The sequence below is a fragment of the Siphateles boraxobius genome, unplaced genomic scaffold (assembly GCF_051911475.1).
Source record: "Siphateles boraxobius isolate OS27281-9 unplaced genomic scaffold, OSU_SipBor_1 9, whole genome shotgun sequence".
NCBI lineage: Eukaryota > Metazoa > Chordata > Actinopteri > Cypriniformes > Leuciscidae > Siphateles > Siphateles boraxobius.
This window is the reverse complement of record NW_027509219.1, coordinates 8666223-8692263: the sequence shown is the minus strand read 5'-3', so window position 1 is coordinate 8692263 and position 26041 is coordinate 8666223. Positions and strand designations below refer to the sequence as shown.

At 35.9% G+C, this 26041-nt stretch overlaps 2 protein-coding genes across 4 annotated transcripts in view; one reads left to right on the top strand and one right to left on the bottom strand.

The window, feature by feature from the left end:
• The window catches only part of timm17b (translocase of inner mitochondrial membrane 17 homolog B (yeast)), a 214713-nt gene that overhangs the window by 8070 nt on the left and 180602 nt on the right, over positions 1 to 26041 (top strand). The window lies entirely within an intron of this gene.
• pcsk5b (proprotein convertase subtilisin/kexin type 5b) overlaps positions 1 to 26041 on the bottom strand; it is an 83426-nt gene that overhangs the window by 15989 nt on the left and 41396 nt on the right. The window contains exons 14-26 of one of the 3 annotated variants that reach the window (XM_077223475.1): positions 25234 to 25359; positions 25038 to 25140; positions 23412 to 23605; positions 22417 to 22501; positions 20835 to 20938; positions 18400 to 18538; positions 18198 to 18313; positions 11187 to 11289; positions 10928 to 11064; positions 10651 to 10851; positions 7139 to 7207; positions 3817 to 3859; positions 3581 to 3729 (exon numbers count right to left, since the gene is read on the bottom strand). In XM_077223475.1, the coding sequence (XP_077079590.1) occupies positions 3581 to 3729; positions 3817 to 3859; positions 7139 to 7207; positions 10651 to 10851; positions 10928 to 11064; positions 11187 to 11289; positions 18198 to 18313; positions 18400 to 18538; positions 20835 to 20938; positions 22417 to 22501; positions 23412 to 23605; positions 25038 to 25140; positions 25234 to 25359 (1569 nt within the window). Of the gene's footprint in view, positions 1 to 3580; positions 3730 to 3816; positions 3860 to 7138; positions 7208 to 10650; positions 10852 to 10927; positions 11065 to 11186; positions 11290 to 14040; positions 16229 to 18197; positions 18314 to 18399; positions 18539 to 20834; positions 20939 to 22416; positions 22502 to 23411; positions 23606 to 25037; positions 25141 to 25233; positions 25360 to 26041 lie in introns of those variants that run through there. The other 2 variants (XM_077223477.1, XM_077223476.1) reach the window with 2 other exon arrangements.

Sequence of the window (26041 nt, the reverse complement as noted above, 5' to 3'; positions counted from 1 at the left end):
GCATGAATTAAAAAAATTAATATAAACCCTTGTGCATCAATTAAAAAAAGTTACACACAGGTACACAGAGGACAAAAATGTTTAAAAACTGGCATACAAGTGTGAAGCTTGGGAGCACAGACTTGAGTTTGGTATCATTTTAAAGAAGACCCTTTGCAGATTATTGCTGAAGTAAACAAATTATAATAAGTAAATCCCAAAAAAGTTATATAGGTATACGTTTTTGAAAATTATTCATGAAAATTACTTAATACAAAATACATATTTTATAAATCAAGTTGAACTCTAAAACGGAAAGAAAATCAAAGCCATAAATCTAAATAAATTGTGTTCCAAATTTGAGGATGATATCTCAAAAAATGAGCTTTCGGTAAGATTTTGTTTGGGCGCAGTAACAGATTTTTCCCATTGGGTGCCAGCAAAACTCCACTAGTGCACAGATTTGTTATTTGCAGTTGAGTTTTTCTCTCTCAATATTGCAAACACACACATGCACACACCCACATATTTTTTATAACACACATACTAACCACACTCTGACATCCATACCAACACACCCACACAGATATCGTTGCATAATTTATCCAATTGGCTCTATTATGCCGAAGCAAAAAACAGGAATAAAGCGATATTTGTTTTATAGGCCAAACCCCAAAAAATGGCACTATCTGATAAAAAATAGTAAAAATTAAAATTTTGAAGCCTTGCCAACAGAATGAAAGCCTCTTAACAAAGATTGCATCATTTTATAGTTGAATGGCCCTGAGATTAAAAATTGCAGTTTTAATTGGTTTCAATGGGGACATTTTTGTCCAAAAGGTGCTGGGAGGGAAGTATTTTGTGAACCTAGTGCAAAAAAGTTTTTCAAAGGAAATGGGGGTGAAATAGTAAAATTACAATACAGATACACACCTGTGCCAAAATTCATGCAGTTAACACTAACAAAACAAAAAAAAGTTACACATAGCTACAAAGTGGACAAAATTGTCCATGTCAAAAAACTGTCATAAAAATGTTAGGCTTGGGAGCAAAGACTTAAGTTTGGTCTCATTTTAAAGAGGACCCTTGGCAGATTATTGCTCAAGTTAAACAAGTGAAAAAAGTCAAACCAAAAATTTTGTATAGAGGTTTAAGTTTATGAAATTTATTTATGAACATTATTATCGTTATTTTATATCGAATATATATTTTATGAAACATGTTGAACTCTAAAACTGATATAAATTCAAAGCCATCAATCTAAACAAGTTGTGTTCCAAATTTGAGGATGATATCTCAAAAGATGAGCTTTCGGTAAGAGTTTGTTTGGGCGCAGTAACAGATTTTCCCCATTGGGTGCTAGCAAAACTCCACTAGTGCACACAGTGATTGGATTTTAGATTCGCAATTGAGTTTTTCTCTCTCAAATATTACAAGCACACAAACACATACGGGTCCTTCTCAAAAAATTAGCATATTGTGATAAAGTTAATTATTTTCCATAATGTAATGATAAAAATGTAACTTTCATATATTTTAGATTCATTGCACACCAACTGAAATATTGCAGGTCTTTTATTGTTTTAATACAGATGATTTTGGCATACAGCTCATGAAAACCCCAAATTCCTATCTCAAAAAATTAGCATATCATGAAAAGGGTCTCTAAACGAGCTATTAACATAATCATCTGAATCAACTAATTAACTCTAAACACCTGCAAAAGATTCCTGAGGCTTTTAAAAACTCCCAGCCTGTTTCATTACTCAAAACCGCAATCATGGGTAAGACTGCCGACCTGACTGCTGTCCAGAAGGCCATCATTCACACCCTCAAGCAAGAGGGAAAGACACAGAAAGAAATTTCTGAACAAATAGGCTGTTCCCAGAGTGCTGTATCAAGGCACCTCAGTGGGAAGTCTGTGGGAAGGAAAAAGTGTGGCAAAAATCGCTGCACAACGAGAAGAGGTGACCGGACCCTGAGGAAGATTGTGGAGAAGGACCGATTCCAGACCTTAAGGGACCTGCGGAAGCAGTGGACTGAGTCTGGAGTAGAAACATCCAGAGCCACCGTGCACAGGCATGTGCAGGAAATGGGCTACAGGTGCCGCATTCCCCATGTCAAGCCACTTTTGAACCAGAAACAGCGGCAGAAGCGCCTGACCTGGGCTACAGAGAAGCAGCACTGGACTGTTGCTCAGTGGTCCAAAGTACTTTTTTCGGATGAAAAAATATTTTGCATGTCATTCGGAAATCAAGGTGCCAGAGTCTGGAGGAAGACTGGGCAGAAGGAAATGCCAAAATGCCTGAAGTCCAGTGTCAAGTACCCACAGTCAGTGATGGTCTGGGGTGCCATGTCAGCTGCTGGTGTTGGTCCACTGTGTTTATCAAGGGCAGGGTCAATGCAGCTAGCTATCAGGAGATTTTGGAGCACTTCATGCTTCCATCTGCTGAAAAGCTTTATGGAGATGAAGATTTCATTTTTCAGCACCTGCTCACAGTGCCAAAACCACTGGAAAATGATTTACTGACCATGGTATTACTGTGCTCAATTGGCCTGCCAACTCTCCTGACCTGAACCCCATAGAGAATCTGTGGGATATTGTGAAGAGAAAGTTGAGAGACGCAAGACCCAACACTCTGGATGAGCTTAAGGCCGCTATCGAAGCATCCTGGGCCTCCATAACACCTCAGCAGTGCCACAGGCTGATTGCCTCCATGCCACGCCGCATTGAAGCAGTAAAATCCTTTCTGCAAAAGGATTCCCGACAAAGTATTGAGTGCATAACTGAACATAATTATTTGAAGGTTGACTTTTTTTGTATTAAAAACATTTATTTTATTGGTCGGATGAAATATGCTAATTTTTTGAGATAGGAATTTTGGGTTTTCATGAGCTGTATGCCAAAATAGCCAGTATTAAAACAATAAAGGACCTGAAATATTTCAGTTGGTGTGCAATGAATCTAAAATATATAAAAGTTTAATTTTTATCATTACATTATGGAAAATAATGAACTTTATCACAATATGCTAATTTTTTGAGAAGGACCTCTATACACACACATTTTTTTTATTACACACATACAAACCACACTCTGACATCTATACCAACACACCCACACAATTATCGTTGCACAATTTATCCAATTGGCTCTATAATATGCCGAAGCAGAAAACAGGAATAAAGCGATATTTGTTTTATAGGCCAAACCTGGAAAAATGGCACCATCTGATAAAAAAATTGTAAAAATTTAAATTTTGAAGCCTTGTCAACCAAATGAAAGCCTCTTAACAAAGATTGCATCATTTTATAGTTAAATGGCCCTGGGATTAAAAATTGCAGTTTTAATGGGTTTCAATGGGGACATTTTTGCCCAAAAGGCGCTGAGTGGGAGTATTTTGTGTAGCTAGTGCAAAAAAGATTTTTTTAAGAAAATGGCGGTGAAATAGTAAAATTCCAATAAAAACACACCTGTGCCAAATTTTATGCAGTTAGCATTAACACAGGCACAGTGATCAAAAAAACAAAACTGAAAAGGACAAAAATGTCCATAAGGGTGCACAAGGGTAAAAAATAATTTTGTTAAGCCTCATCTAACCTGACAGGAAGACGCCTTCCTCACACAGGAAACATTCATAAGCATCACAGATCAGACAGTGATCATCACATCGAGAACACTTCCTCGACTCCCCTTCCTTGTTCTCAAACGTCCTCTCGGGGCAGGTTTTGTGACAGCTCGATCTCAACCTGCAGAAATACACAATCTCTTACCCTCTAATATATCAACGCACCAATTAAATACTCGTTAATTCAAATAGTATGAGGCAAACTTACTGGTAATAGTCCGGTAAACAAGACATGCAATGCTCTGGATCCACTGAGGGAAAAGTCATACTGTTAATGCAATCTTCACAGAAACAGGGATATATTTCAAAGAGCGAATACTGAAATGACTAGGTGATTTAGGAGCTTTGACTGGAAATGCAATTTGAACATTTCAATTCACGATGCAAGAACGTAATACTGTGACATGTTCATGGTCTTAATAATTTATAACAGAACAACTTTTTCCCTTTCCTTCTTATTTTCATTTGACTTTGTGTCAGTGCAAAACATTGTTTATCTAACTGAGCTGCGGCAGAAAAAGAAATGAAGTGATGGTATGAGCGTTTATTTACCGTTTCAAGCTTCAAACATCTCTTTTAGTGCTTGTCAGTTTCAAAAAACAACAACATTATTCTTGAAACAGTACATTGACCAGCAGAGGGAGACAGATCGTGGCTCGATGAAGAATGGTATTTTACTAAACTACTCCCATTGTGAGGTTTTTGTGTTTCTAGTGTCAGGCGGTATTCCACATCTTTTTTATTTTTTTGGAAAGAAAGACGTTAAGTATCTCTCCTACCTTATCGTTTCATCCAATTTAAATGAGCCAAAAAGCTGCGGGCTGTTAGATGATTATCTGTGTTTTTACCACCTTGATCTTCTGACACACTGACTTGCTATGTCTCAAAGCCTGGTGAGCAGACTAACCTAGACAGTATTTTTGAGCTACGATGGCAAAAAAAAAAATGCTGCCTTGAAGTGTAGACTATGCAGGAGGCACATGGAGACACAGACCAGACAAACTCATAAGTTTAACAACTACAACAGATGACAAGAGATACGGGAAGCTGCGAGACAGGCACAACCCCTATCATTTGTGCACTACACACGCATCTAGTAAGTGACTGGTGCAGCTACAGCAAAATGGGTCCAAAAGTCTGAGACCCCTAGTGAAAATGCTTCTTTTTGTATTATTATAATAATATATATATATAGTGAGTACACCCCTAACATTTCAGCAAACATTCTAGTATAGCTTCTCAAGGGACAATACTGTAGAAATTAAACTTGGGTATATTTTAGAGTAGTCAATGTGCTGCTTGTATAGCAGTATATATTTACTGACCTCTGAAAATAACTCATACAGCCATTATCGTCAAAATAGCTGGCAACAAACGTGAAAAGTGAGTACACCCTAAGTGAAAATGTCAAAACTGTGTCCAAAGTGTCAATATTTTGTGTTAGCACCATTGTTATCTAGCACTGCCTTAATCCTCCTAGGCATGGAGTTCACCAGAGCTACACAGGTTATGCTGGGACCCTCTTCCACTTCTCCATAATGACATCACGGAGCTGCGGGATGTTAGACACACGGTGCTCCTCCGCCTTCCGCTTGAGGACGTCCCACTGGTGCTCAATAGGGTTCAGTTCTGGAGACATACTTGGCCACTCCATCACCTTCAGCTTCAGCTTCCTCAGCAAGGCAGTTGTCATTTGGCGGTGTGTTTGGGGTCGTTATCATGCCGTTCGGCCCAGTTTCTGAAGAAAGAGCTTCATGTTCTGCTTCAGAATGTCGCAGTACATGTTGGAATCCATGTTTCCCAGAATGAAGCTCAGCTCCCCAGTACCAGCAGCACTCATGCAGCCTCAGACCATGATGCTACCACCACCATGCTTCACTGTAGGCAGGACACACTTTTCTTGGTACTCCTCACCAGGGCATCGCCACACATGCTGGACACCCTCTGAGCCAAACAAGCTTATCTTAGTCTCATCAGACCAAGCCATTTGCTTTCAGCAAACTGTTTGTGGGCTTTCTTGTCAGCCAGCTTCAAAAGAGGCTTCCTTCTGGGATGACGGCCATGCAAACCGACTTGTTGCAGTGTGCGGCGTATGGTCTGAGCACTGACAAGCTGACCTTCCGCTTCTGCGACCTCTGAAGCAATGCTGGCACGATCATGCACAGCACGAGGTCTCAACTTCTTTGATTGACCCTTGCGAGGCCTGTTCCAAGTGGGAAACCTCTGTATGACCCTGGCCTGTACTGCAACTCAGTTTCAGGCCGCTACCAATCTTCTTATAGCCTAGGTCAACTTTGTGGAGAGCAATAATTCTAATTCTCAAATCCTTAGAGAGTTCTTTGCCATGAGGTGCCATATTGAACATCCAGTGGTCAGTATGAGAGAATTGTACTCAAAGCACAAATTTTAACTGCTCTAATACAAGATACACACATTTGTATGGTCCTGTCAAGCAGACAAAAACTTTAAAAGGATGAATATGACATGTGGCTTTGCATGGTTAAACAACGCACAGCTATTATCACGTAGGGTGTACTCACTTTTATTGCCAGCTATTTTGACGATAATGGCTGTATGAGTTATTTTCAGAGGACAGTAAATATATACTGCTATACAAGCAGCACATTGACTACTCTAAAATATATCCAAGATTAATTTCTACAGTATTGTCCCTTGAGAAGCTATACTAGAATGTTTGCGTGTGTGTGTGCGTGTGTGTGTGTGTGTGTGTGCGTGTGTGTGCGTGTGTGTGTGTATATATATAAAAAAAAAGCATTCTGTATTTTTTGTTAAGTATCGTATTCGACACATCAGGCTTTTATGGATCATATAGTATGATATAGTGAGAATATGTAGCTAATATTCTGAAAGCTTGAAATAGAAATTAATGAGATCTTTATAGCAGTATAACATATATATATATATATATCCTAATAATACTTCTTAGTTTAGTTTATGATCAAAGCTCTGTGATTTTAGTTCTGGGGACAAAATATATGTAATGCAATACAATTATGATTGAGAGATCATGAGAGATTTGTTCCTCATAATCCTGATGTTTTATATTTGATATACACATTTTAACATGACTTTTCCACAAAAAAAAATATATATTACTAACAATATAAAAATGTATTATGTTTAGTTTATAAAATAAACACCATTTATTAAATAAAACTATCAATCAGAAGGCATGTAGTAGATAACAACAGTTTTGATCATGTTGATAATTTAGAGGCCTTAGAATTTCGCATATCAAATATGATACAGTAAGCTTTATAGAGTTAATAACAAGAATGAAGAAATAGTGCAAAATAGTGCCAAAAAAAAAAAATGTGTGAAATACTAAAGCTTTTCAATGTGGTCTCACATTTTCATTCCCTGCTGAATGTTAAAAAGAATAATAAATCAGATGTTTTCAAGACTTAATGCTGACTAAAGAGGTCCTGTTTTTTGCTGAAGGTGTGATGAATTTAATTTTTTAAGAGCAAACCTTGTTCACACTTCCATCCAAATGATGATATACTGACCAGTGAGGCAATGCTGACAGCCCTCTTCACAGGTCACACAGTCTTCATGATCTGGATCGGCTTCTTCACCTATACAAGAACAAGCATTACAGCACAAGTCAGCACTTTCATATTCGGAAGTAGTATTGAGCACATGGAAAAAGAAAAATGCATGTTACAGATGTACATAAAACTAGATCATGTGTCTGTATTAGCATGTATGAAAAGAGAGTTAAAGAGTGTGTTTAAGTTTGAAAAGACAGGAAAAAGAAGACAAGACTGTGTGTGTCAGTGTGTGTGCGTGTGTGTGTGTGTGTGTGTTATCCCTGGAGGCCATAGCGCAGAACCCGTTTAAACATGTCTGCCACTAATGATACGAATTTTTGTTTCCCCACTCTCTCATTTCTGCTGCTATTTCAGTCTGACTTCTACAGACAAGCTCTTCCCTCATGCTCGGCACATCTTTGACCGTGATAACACATTTGTGAAGAAGATTAGATTTACAGCAGTGGGTGTCGTGAGAAGCCAAACAACATCCAGCGAGTTAGATTTACAGATGTATGTAGGCTAAAGTGATCTAGCACAGCACACAAAATGAGAGAGAAAAACTTCTCTCTAGGGGGAGAATCAAACAAATACATGTCCTGGTCACATTGTACTGCAAAATCTAAAGATAAAAAAGTTAATTTTTAGAGCCATTAAGATTTTGTGACCTTACTTTCACGACAATTAACTAGTTTACTACTGGTCATTTAGCACCTTTATGGGCAATAGACGTTTAGCTACTGTAATAATGTTTGTATAAATGAAGTTAAGTTTAACTAGATGCTTGCTAAAAACACAACACATTGTTTTTGTCATTATAATTCGGGTGCAAAACACGCTTTTATTGCTTCAACACTACACTATATAGTATATTCCTTGCCACTGTTGTCTTTTCCTTTTGGATTGCTTAGTTGGGGAGATTTAATATTCAACAATATTATTGATCTGCCTTACTTAAGGTGGATGATGACACAATATTCTTTTAGAAACAAACTTTGTTTTATTATTTTCATGGTATCACTGTAAAGCTGCTTTGATACAATCTGTATTGTAAAAAGCGCTATATAAATAAAGGTGACTTGACTACATCCTTAAACAGCATATTTCTTGAATCATACAATCAACAGGAGAAAATACTTGTTAATCTATCAAAACAATGTAATATAAAGTTTGAACAGTGTTCATTTACAGTAATGAAACTGACCCCTGTACACTGTTGAACCCCTAACCAATCCTTAAACGTACCCGGAGCACCAAACCTGTCCATAACCTTTACCCGTATCACACCTCAATAGCAGCAAAAGTGTTTTGCAATAGAATATCAACACTAACAATGGACTTTTTTTTTCTTTGTTTCTTTTTTTTTTTTACATAAGACTTGGGTCCTATCAGGTATAGTAGTACATAGCAAATTGTATGTACTGCATCATGTACGGGAGGGGGGGATTTTTTGGTATTGTAAATATATTTATTCTGAAGCAAAACTTTCAATTTTAAATACTAAAATCTTCATATTTGTGATATTTACCCCAGAGTGTTATTTATTTATATAAAAGAGAATTTTTATTACCTTATTAAATGTATGCATCATCTTTCATGTCAAATTCTTACATTTGATCAATAAATTCAGTTATAATAATAAGACACTATAGGGCTGTTACCCATCAAATTAAATTACAACTGCAATAAATAATCTTATGAGATTGATGTTTAAAATAAATGTTTGAATATACAAATAAAAAAATGCAATACTTAAACATGAAACTAAACATTAAATAATGAACCATTAATCAGTTCATCATTAGTAAACATTATCTCATATTTCTTGCTATTTGAATATACACTCACCTAAATGATTATTAGGAACACCATACTAATATTGTCTTTGACCCCCTTTCACCTTCAGAACTGCCTTAATTCTACGTGACATTGATTCAACAAGGTGCTGTAAGCATTCTTTAGAAATGTTGGCCCATATTGATAGGATAGCATCTTGCAGTTGATGGAGATTTGTGGGATGCACATCCAGGGCACGAAGCTCCCGTTCCACCACATCCCAAAGATGCTCTGTTGGGTTGAGATCTGGTGACTGTGGGGGCCATTTTAGTACAGTGAACTCATTGTCATGTTCAAGCAACCAATTTGAAATGATTCGAGTTTTGTGACATGGTGCATTATCCTGCTAGAAGTAGCCATCAGAGGATGGGTACATGGTGGCCATAAAGGGATGGACATGGTCAGAAACAATGCTCAGGTAGGCCGTGGCATTTAAACGATGCCCAATTGGCACTAAGGGGGCCTAAACTGTGCCAAGAAAACATCCCCCACACCATTACACCAGCACCACCAGCCTGCACAGTGGTAACAAGGCATGATGGATCCATGTTCTCATTCTGTTTACATCAAATTCTGACTCTACCATCTGAATGTCTCAACAGAAATCGAGACTCATCAGACCAGGCAACATTTTTCCAGTCTTCAACTGTACAAGTTTGGTGAGCTCTTGCAAATTGTAGCCTCTTTTTCCTATTTGTAGTGGAGATGAGTGGTACCCGGTGGGGTCTTCTGCTGTTGTAGCCCATCCGCCTCAAGGTTGTGTGTGTTGTGGCTTCACAAATGCTTTTCTGCATACCTCGGTTGTAACGAGTGGTTATTTCAGTCAAAGTTCCTCTTCTATCAGCTCTAGCATCAACAAGGCATTTTCGCCCACAGGACTGCCGCATACTGGATGTTTTTACCTTTTCACACCATTCTTTGTAAACCCATGAAATGGTTGTGCGTGAAAATCCCAGTAACTGAGCAGATTGTGAAATACTCAGACCGGCCCGTCTGGCACCAACAACCATGCCACGCTCCAAATTGCTTAAATCACCTTTCTTTCCCATTCTGACATTCAGTTTGGAGTTCAGGAGATTGTCTTGACCAGGACCACACCCCTAAATGCATTGAAGCAACTGCCATTTGATTGGTTGATTAGATAATTGCATTAATGAGAAATTGAACAGGTGTTTCTAATGATCCTTTAGGTGAGTGTATATTAACTCCATTAAGCATTGTATGTTTGTTAATGATTTATTAATCAAAGTTAGTATAGTGTTACCAATTACATTTTAAAATATATATTCAAAAAGAATTAACAGTAGTGTAGCAATTGTAGCAATTTACTTTGTACATTATTATTTTTCACATTACAGTAAGGAGAATGAGATCTTTTTTGCATTAAGGAAATGAAAATAAGAAATTTTGGGAACTTTAAAGTGAAATACTGGCCAAAAAAAGCAAAAAACATCGGGGTTTTTTTTACACTGTGCCTACATTTCATCAGATAATTTGATTTTCTGAAGAATTTTAATAATATTTTAACAATAAACTCCCTCACATACCAAACTGAAATAATAAGAACCTTGATAATCACAAAAAAAAAGAAACAATGGAAAAAGTCAAGCAAACCATTGGGAACATTCTAGAAAAGGTATGATGCAACTGACCCACTCCACACAGCAGTCTGGCACACATCCCGTCTTTGGGGTAGTAGGAGGGGGTGCAGTGGAGACAGTGGCCTGTGGACGTACACACGGTGCAATTTGAAGGGCAGGGATCACAAGTTCCCTTCGGAGAATGGAAATAACCCCCTGGACAGCTTTCACGACACTCCTCTTCAAAGAGGTACCGCTCAACTCCGAACTTATCTGTGTGAAAACAGAAACAAATGTTAAGAGCCTGTAATTTTCCTCTGCTAAGCGAGGTGGTCACGACTCAGTTTACCTTTGCCACAGCGAGTACATTTATCAGGCCCCTCGTCTGAACACTCCAGGCATGTGTGGTGGCAAAGATGACACTGTCCATCCCTCTCGTGCTTCCCAGAATCACAGCCGAGCACACATTGCCCATTATCAAACAACCTGCCAAAGAATATAAAAGTGAAATCTTTTCACCACACACTGCACCTTAAAGTAGTCTCACTACAGCTGTATTTGGATATAGTGCGGTGCTGTAAGAAACAAGTGACTTGTTCACGTCTCACCGAGTGGAAAAGCAGCTGATGCAGTCTTCACTTTCAGGTCCAGTGCACTTGTAGCAGGTTGAGTCACACAGTTTACAATTATTATGCTCGCTTAAATACTCCCCTGAAAATAAAATTCAGACAACACATAAACTACATATAGATCCATTATATAATGACATGAGCTAACTAGAACATCCTATATTGGATGGGAATTTTATTTAGCAGTTGCTCCATCCTTTGCTGGTGAATAATCCAACTTTAAATGATGTGTTATATTATTATATTACTATGTAGCATCACAAATAACTTGGTATTTCTTTCCAGAACGCACAATATAATAAAATAAAATAAAAAAACAAGCAAGCAAAAACCCAAATGACAAATAAACAAACAAAATTAGATGAAAAATAAAACAAACAAAAACAAAATTGGAAAAAATAAAATGGAAAAATACAAATAAACAAAACGAAAATAAAAACAAAACAAACCAACTGATAAATAAAAAAAACAGAAAAGTGCAAAAATACAAATAAGCAAACAAAAAACTAAAGCAAATGACAAATAAACAAAACCAAATGAAAAATAAACAAAACAAGCAAACAAAACCAAGTGACAAATAAATGCAACCGAAACAAATTAAACGAAACCAGATGATAAATAAACAACACCAAATGACGAAAACAACAAAACCAAATCAATAAAACGAAAATACAAACAAAACAAACAAGCAAACAAAACCAAATGACAAATAAGCACACTTGCATATATACAAAAAGAGAGACAAACCAAGTGCTTACCTTTTCTGGGCTTTAGTATTAATTAATGAAAAAGACTTCTGGTTGAAGGATTGACCAGCTGACAATTCTGATTACAGGCCATGCATATGCAGGATTCATAAATCAGAGCACTCTCAAAAGAAAGAAAGCAAGCTCATGCAGGATGCACACACACAATGAGCCGGCCTTAGAAAAGATGAACTGAAATCGTAATATTTCGAAAAAGGTGATTTTGTTGCAATAAATGACCATTTAAAAAAAATCTTGCAGATACACCGTCGAATCACTTGAACTACACCCAATATCTATGTTAGCATAAACAAAACCAATCTTTTTCAGAAATCCAAGAAAAGGTTATATTACCAAAGATGACACTAACTCTATGTCAAGTCATAAAGGCAACAGATTAATCTTACAAAAAAGTAATGCAACTTTGTAACTCTCAAGGTGCCAGAATGGACACAAAACTATCCTAAAGTGATGTCATGGGACTGTGAAGAAAGCTAAAGACATCGAGTTAACCTTTAACCCCCAGGCCGAGCAATCTGTGAGATTTCCTTTGGAGAGAGCGGGACGTCTATGGCCGACTGACCCCTCCTGATGACCTCAGCTTACGCTCTGATACACTCTATTCATTCAAATCTGACAATCCTGATGCAAACGCTCACGACCCTACATGACCGTAATTGAGTTGTCAATCACGGTCCAAAGCCAATGTCATCCCTGAGTTAAAGGAGTTCACACTCAAACGGCTTATATTAAAATGCTAAAGAATTACTTGGATATTTGACACAGGATTCTAACATTTGAAACAGCTAAAGTGTTAAAAGTAATGGTAATATCATTGTATTCACCAGTGACAATGGCTTCTAAAGGAAACGAGTCAAAACAAGGGGCTGCGCATTTATTGTCTCTGTTAAAGTCATTGTGACCAGTGCGCATTTGAGTTCAATTTCTCTCTGTCAAATGCCGAATTGTTCTCTACAAAAAAAGAAGAACCACCTTTTGTGAGGAAAACAAGGAGAAGTCGAATCATTCTCACACCAGTTCACCACAAGAATTTAACTCCAAACTATATTTCTTGAAGTCAAAGTTAGCAAGTGGTTCAACAACACTAGATTTTTCTGATGACAAATGTGAGCGGTGCTTGTCAGCGTAAAACTCTACGGTATATGTGGTTTTCTGAGTGGGCCTTCCCGTGTTGCAATGTCGTTGTGTTCTGGGTAGTTGTTTATGGATCCAAGTCAAAAGTCTCAATGACATTCTGAACTCTATATATAGCTCGGGTCACTTCTATACAAGTCTATAGATTTGTTTGTGCCCATTTACGGCTAAATGAAAATTTTCAGTCGGATTCTCTGGTGATCCTTGCAAAATCAAAAATGTTTTTTAATTAATGTACTATATTTTAGTTTTATAATGTTCATATTTAATTTTTGGGGGGATTTTATGATACTAAATTATATATTTATGAAGTAGACCTGAGCATAGACCTTAAAATGAAATTTCCAACTTAAAACTGTCATTAAACTTGAATGCTTCGGAGCACATACTTAAGATTGCTCTCTTTTTAAAGAAGACACTTGGCAGATTATTTCTTAAGTGAGAAAAGTAAAAGTGAACAAAGTTGTAGAAGTTTAAGTTTATTGTTAGGAAAATGCACAAAAATACTATTTTCAATTTTTATTTGAAATATATAGTTTTCAAAACATGTTTCAAAATATTACTCTAAAACTGCAAGAAAATCAAAGCCAAAAATCTAAACAAGTCGCGTTCCAAATTTGCAATCGATATCTTTAAAAAATGACCAGTGAGATTTTATTGGGCGCAGTACCAAAAGTTTCCACTCGATGAATTTAGTTTCCAATGTGGTCATTTTTGACTGCGAGGGTTACAAGTGTGTCCATTTTTTTCAGGACCTTAACCTTTTCAAATCATATCCATGATTTTTTTTCCTTTTACAAAGTTTCATACCATTCCGATTAAGTAAAAAATTCTTAAAAAAACAAATCCAAATTTTATGGTAAAAAATTATCGAAGAGCACCAGTAATTTGAGCAAGTAAGTCATTTAAATGAGCAAACAAAAGTAGTCTCATTTAATCTCTCGGAGTCTTGTTTTTATTTTAAAGTTCATTAATAAAAAGATCAGTAAACCATTTGTTTTGTCCAGTCTTCTCTACATAATAAAACATTTTTTTTTCTTGGCCCTGACTACATACACATCTTCATCTAGACTAACTGTTCATGGCAACCGGCTAAAAACAGAATTATAAAATAATTTTAGAAAACTCATCATCCGTTCCCCCCCTTATTTCAATTTAACGTGGGTGCAAAATATATTTTAAGGTTAATAGAGATAAAAATACATATATACATTGAGAAAAACTTTGCCAGAACAGAGTAAATGCAACACATTTGAACATATACTGATTCTCTATATAACATTAGTTATGTAACGTTGCATGTATTGAGTTCGCAGAAAACGTACATCATCCTACAACTTTTTTTCCGTCATGAATACTCAATTAGCATTAAGTGGCTGCAATGCCATCCACAAAGCACAACTCATTTGAACTATGACCATTTATAAATCTTTTTCATAAATAAAAGGCTACGTCATCTTAAACCACAGCATTCATAAATAAAAGACAGAAATCCCCTTAACATTGAGCAAAAGTGGATTGGTCGAACATGTCCTTAATGAATGTAGAAGTCTAATTTATGGTGTGTAGTACTATTAGTATAACTAAACATTTCACCTCGTTTCTGACCTTTATTAAAATGTAATACACTCCCCTCAAGTAATTTTCTTTTCTTTTCCCAGGATACTGCAATGACAAAGTAAAAATGGCCAGTATGATAAAAATAAACATCTAAACTAGAAATCAATTTGAATTCACAAATATTTGTTGGACGCAACGAATCCAAAACACAAATGTGAATTCAAAAAGCTCTCTCTAACAACTCCATTATGTCAATAGCACCAGTTATGTGAATAAAAGACTTATTACTCCCATAAAGACATAGAATAATGAACTATTTTAGGTGGCCATTTCAAAGTTGATTAAAATGGAGCGGTTTAACTTTTCATTTGCATGATAAATCAATAAAACATAAATAGCTGACCCTGATCTACCCGGACACACTATTCATTTCACGTGAATTATTTAGGATTAATATTGTGGAGCTGTTTCATGAAATGGCAAGATACAAAAAAATGCATGTATAGGGATTTATTTCATTTTTTAAAAGGCATATCACGAATGGCCTGGTAAGGTAAAATTAATAAAAAGTGTTTCAAACCTCATTTCAGCTACCACGTCTAAAACCTGCACTTCAGCCCAGTCAATGTTTCTTCATGGCTACACTAACACCGGTTGTGGTTACGCTTAGGTTTCCCGAAACCTATTTTTCCACTTATGAAATGATAATGAAACACACAAACACACGTGCACACACACACACAAACAGGTAAGAGATCTGAGCCTGAGGTGAAGAATTTCTGAACAGCGAGACCACCTGACATATCGGCATTCATCTCATCTTGATGCTTTTGCTAAACGGCTAAACGGGTCATTAGTGTTAGTACAATACTCATCCCTTCAGGAAAGTACTTCTTATTGTATCTTGTATTGATTTTACTGCTGTCGTGAAGATCAGTGGATGAACCTGCGCTATGCTTTATGTCGTTCCTTCGCTTACAGAGGTCTTGCTGAAACTTGTAGAGGTTCTCTGAGTGTGCTTTATTCAGAATACGCACAAACTGGCTTTGATCACTGCTGCCATAATGCGTGAAACTAGCGGAAAAATAAAGAACCGCCAGTTCAACGTTCAGCATGTCGCTCCAAATTCTTCTCTGGACCCAAAGGGAAGAAAAAGGTAAAAAAAATTTGGCATCCATGCTTTGGTCACAAAATACCGACATGTGTGATTTGCTGTTTATTACTGATCCCAGTCGCACCACCCTGACAGCTTCTGTCGATACGCACACGCACATGCACACACACACACACACACACAGACAGACAGACAGACACACAGAGATAAAGGTAGGTTTGTTGTAGTTCTGGCATCGAGAAACCTCACAATGTAGTCCCATATTCGAGGTTCCCGACTGGAATATAAATTAGCGGAACGTGAGTGGCAAGTGGGGCCGGAAAAGTTCCTTCAGCCCTTTAGAGAACATGTTCTACAGCACAGCTGCTGCAGAACCTTCCTCTGGCACAGATTGTTCTTTTTCACTAGCACACAGAAACTTCCCTCAGCCCACGATTCTTCATTTGCTTTCCAGAGAGCAGGAAGAGGAGAGAGGAGCAGAAACACAGCGCGCGATCAGGCAGCGGAGAGGAAACGATGCAGATCGTAGCAAGGTGATAGATGACAGGCAAATGTTGTTTTGTTCGGGGTTTTTTTTTTTTATCCAGTTGATTGGTCGACAGACGGAGGATATCCGGGTGTGATTGGAATCCAGGATGAAAAGATTTGAAGGAAAGATCATCGGGAAGAAAAGGAGAACAAACATTTAGAAAGCGATAAAAAAATTTTTTTTTTACAGTGTCAGGTTGACAGAGTAAAAAGCACACATTATACTCCACAATTTAAAAAAAATAAAGCCCATGTTGAACTCAAGGTTCCCAAAATGCACTTGGGTCATCAAGAGGTAACACTTTACAATAAGGTCTCATTTGTTAACATCAGTTAATATATTAACTAACATGAACTGACAATGAGCAATACATTTGTTACAATATTTATTACTATCTTTGTGCATTAACTAATGTTAATAAAAACAAATTCTGATTTCCATAATGTATTAGTAAAAGTTGAAATATTAACTAAGATTTAAAAAATGCTGTAAAAGTATTGTTCATTCCTAGTTCATGTTAAAGTCCCCCTGTGGTGAAAATCAAGTTTTTAATGTTGTGTTTTTAATATGCTTTAAGACAAATCATGTGCAAATTCATAAGTCAGCACAATTGCAGAGTATTTTCTCCTTAAAACTGCAGTGAACCAAAAACAGTCTCAAAAAACGTGGTTTGAAATCGCTGGTGTTTCTGACGTCACAAACTACCTTGTTATCAATTACGTCAACGTGTGATCGTCAACTAGTGGATCTCTGAGCTGGTGTGAGTGAGTGGAGGCGGGGCTAATTTGCATATTCATAGAACCGCATATACTAAATTAGGCAAGGGTGTAGAGTTACATTCAAGCTATTAAAAGGCATGAAGACATTTTTTTTAAGCGGATAAATCGCTTAAATATGTCGTTTTGGTGATCAAAGATGAGTATTAAGGGATAAAAATATTGATTACAGTGGGACTTTAAAGTAGTTCACTAATGAAACCTTATTGTAAATTTTTACCCATCAAGGAAAAATTTAGAATAAATTGGCCTGAAATATTGGGCACATATCATGAAACCAGACATATTTCACCTCAAATCAGGAGAAAGGATGTTAAAATTATAGTTTGCATTAAATTAGCCTTAGAACTATTTTAAATCTATAATTAAGTAATTTATATGAATACATTTTTATATTTTAAAGTATTTATGCATCATATTTGTTGTACTGCGAATATAAATTTAAATCCCATTACAAAAATGAGAATCAATATTGAGAATCTTGGGAAATAACAGTACTTTTCAAAAGTTTGGGGTCAGTAAGATTTTTTGAAAGAAATTAATACTTCATGCATTCAGCAAGGAAACACTTTTACATTAAAAATGGATATTTTAAATATATGCTGTTCTTTTGAATGTTCCATTCATTAAAGAATCCTGAAAAAAATTACATATAAAAATATTAAGCATCACAACTATTTTCAAGATTGATAGTAATAAGAAATGTTTCTTGAGCAGCAAATCAGCATATTAGAATGATCTCTGAAGGATCATGTGACACTGAAGACTGGAGTAACAGCTGAAAAATTTGTGATTATTTCACAAGAATAAACTAAATTTAAAAATATACTCAAATACCACAAAAAAGCTATTTTAATTTGTAATATTTAGTAATGTTGGTCAGCATAAATTCTGTACTCAGTATTTCAACATTCTGACATTATTTTGGGGTGAAATGTGACCTGGACATGTTTTTCCAAAAAGGCAATATCAGAAAGACAAAATCAACAAACCACGATTAATCCCCATGCAAAAACTAACATATTTTGTTGTACAAAAGATTCAGAGGAAAGAAAACACAAAATGAAGAGGCTAGCCGAAAGCTAACATGGATGAATCTATGGTACTCACCATCTTTGCAGATGGTGCTGACGACACACACACCATTTTCCAGGTTATATCCGTTGACGCAAGTGCTGCAGTTCCTTTCCCCCGGGCCTGCGCAGGCGTAGCATGTAGGATCACACCTGGAGGCACAATCACACCCGCCGCGTGTCAAACGCATCATTACAAAGACTTTCTCAGATGTCACACTCAGCAGTGAAGTACTGACTTTTGACAGGACTTTTGGACGTCTCCGTTGTCTGTCGTTTGTTCCGCCAAGTAATATCCCACGTTGCAGCTGGAGACGCAACGCCAGTCCTCGAAGTAATAGCTCGGAGCGCACTCATTACACGCTTCCATACCAGTTCCTGAGAAAATGGATGGAATAACATCATGTTCCACGAAAAACAGACCGCAAATAATGTGGATGTAAATGATGAAAATAATGTACACTTAGAACATTCTTCCTGAAAAGGTTTCTTCTGAGAATGCTCAGAAGGCCATTGGCCATAGTATATTAGTTACAAAAACACAAAACAACTTGTGACTTCCCATATCATTAGGGATGGAAGCTAATCTCAGAAATAATTAATTCACTGATTTAGAGGCGTGGACAAAATAAACTCGTGCAATTTACATATGAACGCGCCCGGAGACAATGGAAAAAACTTACGGAGAGCACCAATTCAAATCAATTCACATTTTTTTTCCAGTAGCGCTTTTCACAATGCATTTAGTTTCAAAGCAGCTTTACAGGAAATGCATGTATTACAATTTAGAGTGATCGGTTATTAGAGGTGACTGTGTCAGAAATGTACATATACAAATCACACAGTGAGCTAAAAGTTAAATAAAAATGTATTTATGGTAGAAACAATGAGCTCATTAAGGTAAATAATACATGCCGTTAACAAATTTTTAGGATATGTAAAGACTTTAGCATTGATGCTTGTTGATTCAGAGTTAGCTTTTGTTTCTGCTCTGATAGCTGCGTGATACAAATCAGGAAAGGTGAGAGAACATTGTGATTGGTACGTTTTTCGTCTTCAAACCAATCTTGGGTCTTCAGCCGACAAAGTTTAAATCCTGTCTGGCTAGCGTTCTTCCCTTAATGTTTATGCATTACGTAAGTAGGCGGAGAGTAGGCGTCTTTTGTGGCTGTTCAAACACATTCCACCACATGAGCTTTTACACTACGAAAGCAATCCGGCTGAATGGGTTTTTGACTACCTCTGGAAGGGGTCGAAAGTAGACAAGCTCAGAACGTTTTAGTGTCGTCTACTTGTGATCCGATCGACCAAAATAAATCTTAATACCAGGTGTAAACAGGGCCTGAGAGTCAATGGTTTCTATTTACAGTGTGTTTTTACAAGCGTTAGGCATTTTAACCAATCACAATCACAATCAACTTCAGACTATCAGAGGTGCTAATCAGTAAGTTAGTCAAAATCTGCTGTAAAAACACGGTTTCATTTTGTTTGTGCGGCTCGGAAAATCGGAAACGATAACCAATGGATGAGACAAAACTGGACAACATTTTTTAAAGTACTTAATTCTGCAGTTTTTGCTATAGTACCGAAATTGGTACAGAGAATTGTTAAATGTTACTGTTATTGGTACGGAGTAATGAAATTGTGATACCATGATAACCCTAACTGACATATGTCATAATTATGAGTTTTTGTCACAATTTCGATTATAGTAAAAATGACATACTAGATAAAAAGCCAAAACTCACATGAAAACTCAATTATGAAATTATTAAAACCGAAGTCAGAATTGTAAGACAAAAAGTCAATTTTAGAATTTTCATAAGTTAAAATCTATATCAATTGAAATCATGTGATTTAAAATCACATGATTCCAATTGATATAGATTTTAACTTATGAAAATTATCATAATCTTGACTTTTTAATCTCAGCTTTTATCTCAATTATGACTGTCAATATCAATTGATCTCATAATTTTGACATTTTGTATTATAATTATGACTGTAATTGTTATGATTTGTCAAAGCATTATATTTTTTTCTTATGGGCAGAAATAGTCTTCCATAAAACGGTCTCAACTCTAAAGGTCCATCAAGACGATGTTCATTACTTAAAGATAATTTGAAAGGTGATGAGCATCATAAGTACACACACACACACACACACACACACACACACACACACACACACACACACACATATATATATATATATACACACATATATATACTGTATATACGCACTGTTTTTAAAATCTGGTGCAGAATCAGAGCTAACAACAGTAATTGTGCTGGATGAACTATATTCAGAAGTTAAGCACTGGTTGTTCTGCAAAGCCTTAGTAATTAGCTGCCGTTTCTGAACACTGGAGTTAACAGCACAGACGTAATGGTCTCAGAAGGCACAGTCTTGTTAAGTCTAGAACTTCAAAATGACATCACACTGTGCATCACGATGAATATAGCCTCTCGTCATTTTTGGATTAAAAATTGCTAACCAATAGGGGCATATATGCATTACAAAAAATGTTATAGCCAATCAGTGTTCTCTCCCACAGTTTATGGAAAACAAAGACTACTGTAAAGTGATATTTTAAAATGAAAAGTTGTTATCAAGTTCTATTGTAAACCTAAATGGAAAATAAAGTCCATTAAATAAATGTACAATGTTTACCTGCACAGGTGGCACAAGTCGTGTGGCACTTTTCACATGCCCGTCGGTGCCCATTATAATAGGTGCCAGGTTCACAGCTCAGTTGGCACTTATTCCCCTGTAGGCTGTAGACAGAAAGAAAGAGAATTACTCAAAAGGGGTTCAACGCTGAGGCACAAATTTATTTCTTACACTTCAGGTCACTGTATAAAATGTATTGAGGGAGTAAACCTACATAGGGGCACCAGAGCATATCAGGCGAGAAGGATAGTAAATTTACAAGTAAATACAATATATAAATATATATATATATACACACACACAACTAATAATAATAAACAATAATACAAAAATATAAATTATATATAAAATAAATATAATATTCATAAAACATTATATTATGTAATATTTTAGATTTTGTTTTTCTTGGTCTAGAAATATTTTATTGGATAGAAATTGCTATTTGTGAGTAAAAATAAATTAACAGTTGTTGTTTTAAAAAGAAAAAATATTTATCACAAATGACTAGAGAAGTCATGCATATAAATGTATGTAAATAAACCCTAAAGAACATTAAGCTACTAAAATGTCTTGAATTATGTAATTAAATTTTTTGAATTAATTATAATAGTTTTATTGAATTATTTGAAACAAAAAAAATCACTTATGACATTTCCGTGTGGGTAACATATTTAATAGTTTATAATGTTTTTTAATTAATCACACTTAATGAACATACTCAATTGACAACCCAAGATTTAACATTTTGAAAATAAATTATGTTGCTAAAACAACACTTGTAATATGTGAGAAAATATCTCTCAAAATGGTCAGAAAGCAGCATTGTAGAACAAATGTTTTATTCTTTATATTTATTCTTACTATTTTTTATTTTTTTAAATTATATACTGTATGTGTGTGTGTGTGTGTGTGTGTGTGTGTGTGTGTGTGTGTGTGTGTGTGTGTGTGTGTGTGTGTGTGTGTGTGTGTGTTTATAGTAGATTTAAAAAAAATGAATGACCTACCATATGAATAATTACAAAGACTGTAATTGCAACCTTAAACTGAGGCCAGAAAAATGTATCTCGTCTGCGCTCTAGCTCTGCAATTCCTGTTTCATACGTACTATAGTCTAAACAAGTCTGAATAGATCAACAACGACGGATTAAAGTCCAAATGAGTGGGTGAAAAACCTTGTATATTCAGAATATACAATTCACAGAAAAACAATTCACAGAACAGCTGCTGTGCATTACGCCAGATTTTCTGCCATGATCCGTTTTTCTTTTCTCTCTCCATTTTCCACATATCTCTCTCTCTTTATCTAACGCCAGAGTGGAGTAGGAAAAGCCCAAGTAAAAATCGCTCACTAGAGACAGTATTTCAATATACATCTGAACTCAAGAGCCTGACAATGTGTAACAGGATGTTTCCAGTGATATTTCAGTGTCTAGCCAGCGTGGCCTTACCTTGACAGCTCTCAACGTAGAACTAGGAAAATATGGGAGTCCAAGATTCCGACTATATTTCAGTCCAAATCTTAGCCAAAAAAACCCAACAAATGGAATATTGTATTTGCAACAGGCTGAATGTGAGGAATTACCTAAGACCAATTTGGCATTCAGTGCAGATGTTCGCCGAGGTGCATTTCTTGCAGTTGTCGCTGCATTTCCGGCACATGGTGGAGTCTGCGGGAGAACAGTCACATAAGGTCTCAAATTCAACAATTCATCTTCAGCCAATCAGCATGTACACATTCAAAAAAATAAATGTTTGCCTCTCATTAAATTTAATTAATTAAAATAAGCAAAAGTAACACGATTGTTTAATATTTTGTCACAATTCAATTTAATTGTGTTCAATCAACTTAATATATTTAAAAATGAAGTTTACTTAATGAATTTGTGTAAAAAGTACATGAATCATTTTTGTTGACAACTAACTGGGCAGTGGATCTGCAGTTCCCAGCATGCTTTGCAAGGGACTGCATTAGGAGGGTAAATTTAGGGATTAAAGTGTTATTTTTTGTGTTTTTCAGTAAATGGAAAGATGTTAGTTAATGTTAGTATTTAATGTTCAGTTATGTTAGAAACTTAGAGGACTTCCGACGTTCTGTAATGTTTTTGAATTTTGTGGTTACCATTATGCAGAAGAGACTTCGTTTAGGCTGTGGGCACTCAGTACACACTACATACCTCACTCACAGACCTGCATAAGTCATATCTAATATTACTATGTAAATATTGTAATATTACTGTGTTTTAATTAAATTGAATGCAAGTAGCTTCTATCATTGGAAGTAACTGTAGAGTCAAATTAGCTAAAATTATAATGTTGGCGATTTTAGGCAGGACAAAAATTAAATCTAGTTAACTTGACAAAACTCTATCTAGTAGGAATGACAATTCGTTTAGTAGTCTTGACTAAATGAATTTAAGTTCATCCAACAAGATTACAACAAATCATTTCAAACAAATTCGATTTTGTTGGAAAAATGTAATTCAATTTCGTGGAAATGTTTTCCTTAATTTAATTAAGTTCAGTCAACAGCTTATTTTTTTGAGTGCAGAATGTTTTCTGGCGTGTGAATGGACTTGCCAAGGTCCAGGTAGAAGCCGTCGGGACAGGAGCTGATGCAGTTGTTGGCTCCCTCCACCAGGTACAGACCCGGGCGACAAGTGGAACACTGATCGCTGCGACTGCCGACACAAGACTCGCACAGTGGAGAGCACTTCTTACAACGCTTCTTATCGTCCCGGAAAAACCCAGACGGACACTCGGGAACACACGTCCTGAGAGACACACAAGGCGGAGGTGGAAAGAGAAAGACAGACACAGACAGGAAGAGCCACATGAGACCAGAAAGTAAGGAAAGACTTTCACCAGGAAACAAAGGCAAAAGTCAGGGTCTGAGAAAGCCATCAGCTCCAGATGTGAGCACGGCTTGTGTAACTTGTAGGACCGGAGAAAACAATATCTATAAATGTAATCAAGAAACGTGCACACGTAGATAGACGCAGACGCACAGCTGTTGTCAGCATGGTGTTTTTATAGGAGTTCATTAATCTTTTAACTCAGTTAAATCATTTTCACTAATAAAATAAATATTTACCTTTCAGCAAACATGTTAAAAACTCCCAATTCTTTAGTTACATATGCTTCACATTGTGGTCTTATATTTCACACCAAACTTACTTCAGTTTTGAATAATAATTATAAAAAAGCAGTATTGCTAACAGAAAAATAATTTTGCCAAATAGGTCAATAACAAACAAGAGTGTACAAGAGAAAAGGGAAAATCAAGTTCAAGTTCTTAGAAATGTGTTTAATATCTGAAATGTGTATTCATGTCCGTTTCATACACTAGCGTTCAAAAGTTTGAGGTCGGAAAGATTCTCGTATGCTCACCAAGGTTGCATTTATTTGATGAAAAATACAGCAAAAATAGCAATATTGTAAAATATTATTATAATTTCAACCGTTTTCTATTTTAATATAGTTTAAAATGTAATTTATTCCATAATTGTCAGCATCTATTACTCTAGTCGTCAGCATTACTTGATTCAGAAATCATTCTAATATGCTGAGTTGGTGCTCAAGAAACATTATCAATGCTGATAACAGTTGTGCTGCTTAATATTTTTGTGGACACTATAATAAAAAAATAATTCAGGATTCTTATATTAATAGAAATTTCATAAGAACATCATTTATTTGAATATATATTCTGGAACATTTAAAAAGTCGTAACTTTTGAACAATTTAATACATCCTTAGTGAAAAAAAGTATTATCATATCTGAATCATACTGACCCTGTACTTTTGAATAGTAGTGGTTTAAAAACAAATTATATTTTCACTTAATACATATTGTTCATGTTAAGTAAATATATTACTTTTTTCAAAATAACATTAAGTTAAAAAGTATTTTTTTTTTATTTCATAAATTAATTCATAAATAGCAGGTTCAACAAAAACTAATCTTGCCATGTCATAAAAAGATCACATTTGCACGTTGATTATACCATAAGAGAAGCATTTTTATCATTTGTTTCTTTTTATAATGTATCCGGAAAAAAACTATGGACGTCATTTCACTGACCCAAGCAACACTGTTTGTAAAAATTAGTTTAAATAACAAAAACAAACAAACAAAAAAAAAGCAGCACGCCAATCAAGTATAGTTTTTATTAAGGTGTAATAATGTTGTGAAAAGCACTATACCTGGTGTTGTTCTTGAACTTGAGGAAGTAGTGGAGGCAGGTGATGCACTGCTGAGGGCCTGGCCCTTCACAGCCATTGTCACCACACTCAGGGTGGCAGGAGCCTTATGTAAGAAAACACAAACTGACGAGTTGAGCTCTGAAAACTTCCACAGATACTCAGTGATGCACAATATAATTAGAAAAAAAGAACTTACCCACATACTCCTCACTGTACTCGTCATCAGACTGCGTCTCCGCCACTGAGCGAGGCTTGTCACTGCGGAATGAGTACGGATGCACGGAGGTGCCATAAAGTACCAGAGACCACTCTTTCAGCTTGCCTGGAACAAATTACAGTCCGTGTGCAATGAAGTTAAGCTATCATCTATCATTAAATTAATATCTGTCATCTGTGTCTGTGTCTGTGATTGAGTGTGAGAGTGAGAGATCCCTGTGATAATACAGTATATATAATATAAATTCATAGCTTTTTTATTTTTTAAAGAAACACTGGAGAGTTGTAAGCTATAGGCAATTTATATCATATATGCACTAAATCTGTTATAATAAAATTTGGCTATGGGAAGAATAACTGTAATGTAACTTTTGTTAAACATTACAAACATGAATTAAAATTAGTAGTTCATTTTAAATTGTATGGTAATTTTCATTTTACTCACCCTCAAGCCATCCTAGGTGTATATGACATTCTTCTTTCAGACGAATACAATCGGAGTTATATTAATAAATATCCATCGCTTTGCTTCAGAAGGCCTTTATTAACCCACCGGAGCCGTTTGGAGTTTGTTTATGATGGATGGATGCACGTTTTTGAGCTTCAATCTGTTGGTTGCAATCCACTGCCATTATAAAGCTTGGAAGGGCCAAGACATTTTTTAATATAACTCCAATTGTATTCGTCTGAAAGAAAAAAGTCATATACACGTAAGAAGGTTGAGAGTGAGTAAATTATATGGTAATTTTCATTTTAAAGTGAACTAATCCTTTAACTTAATTAACTTT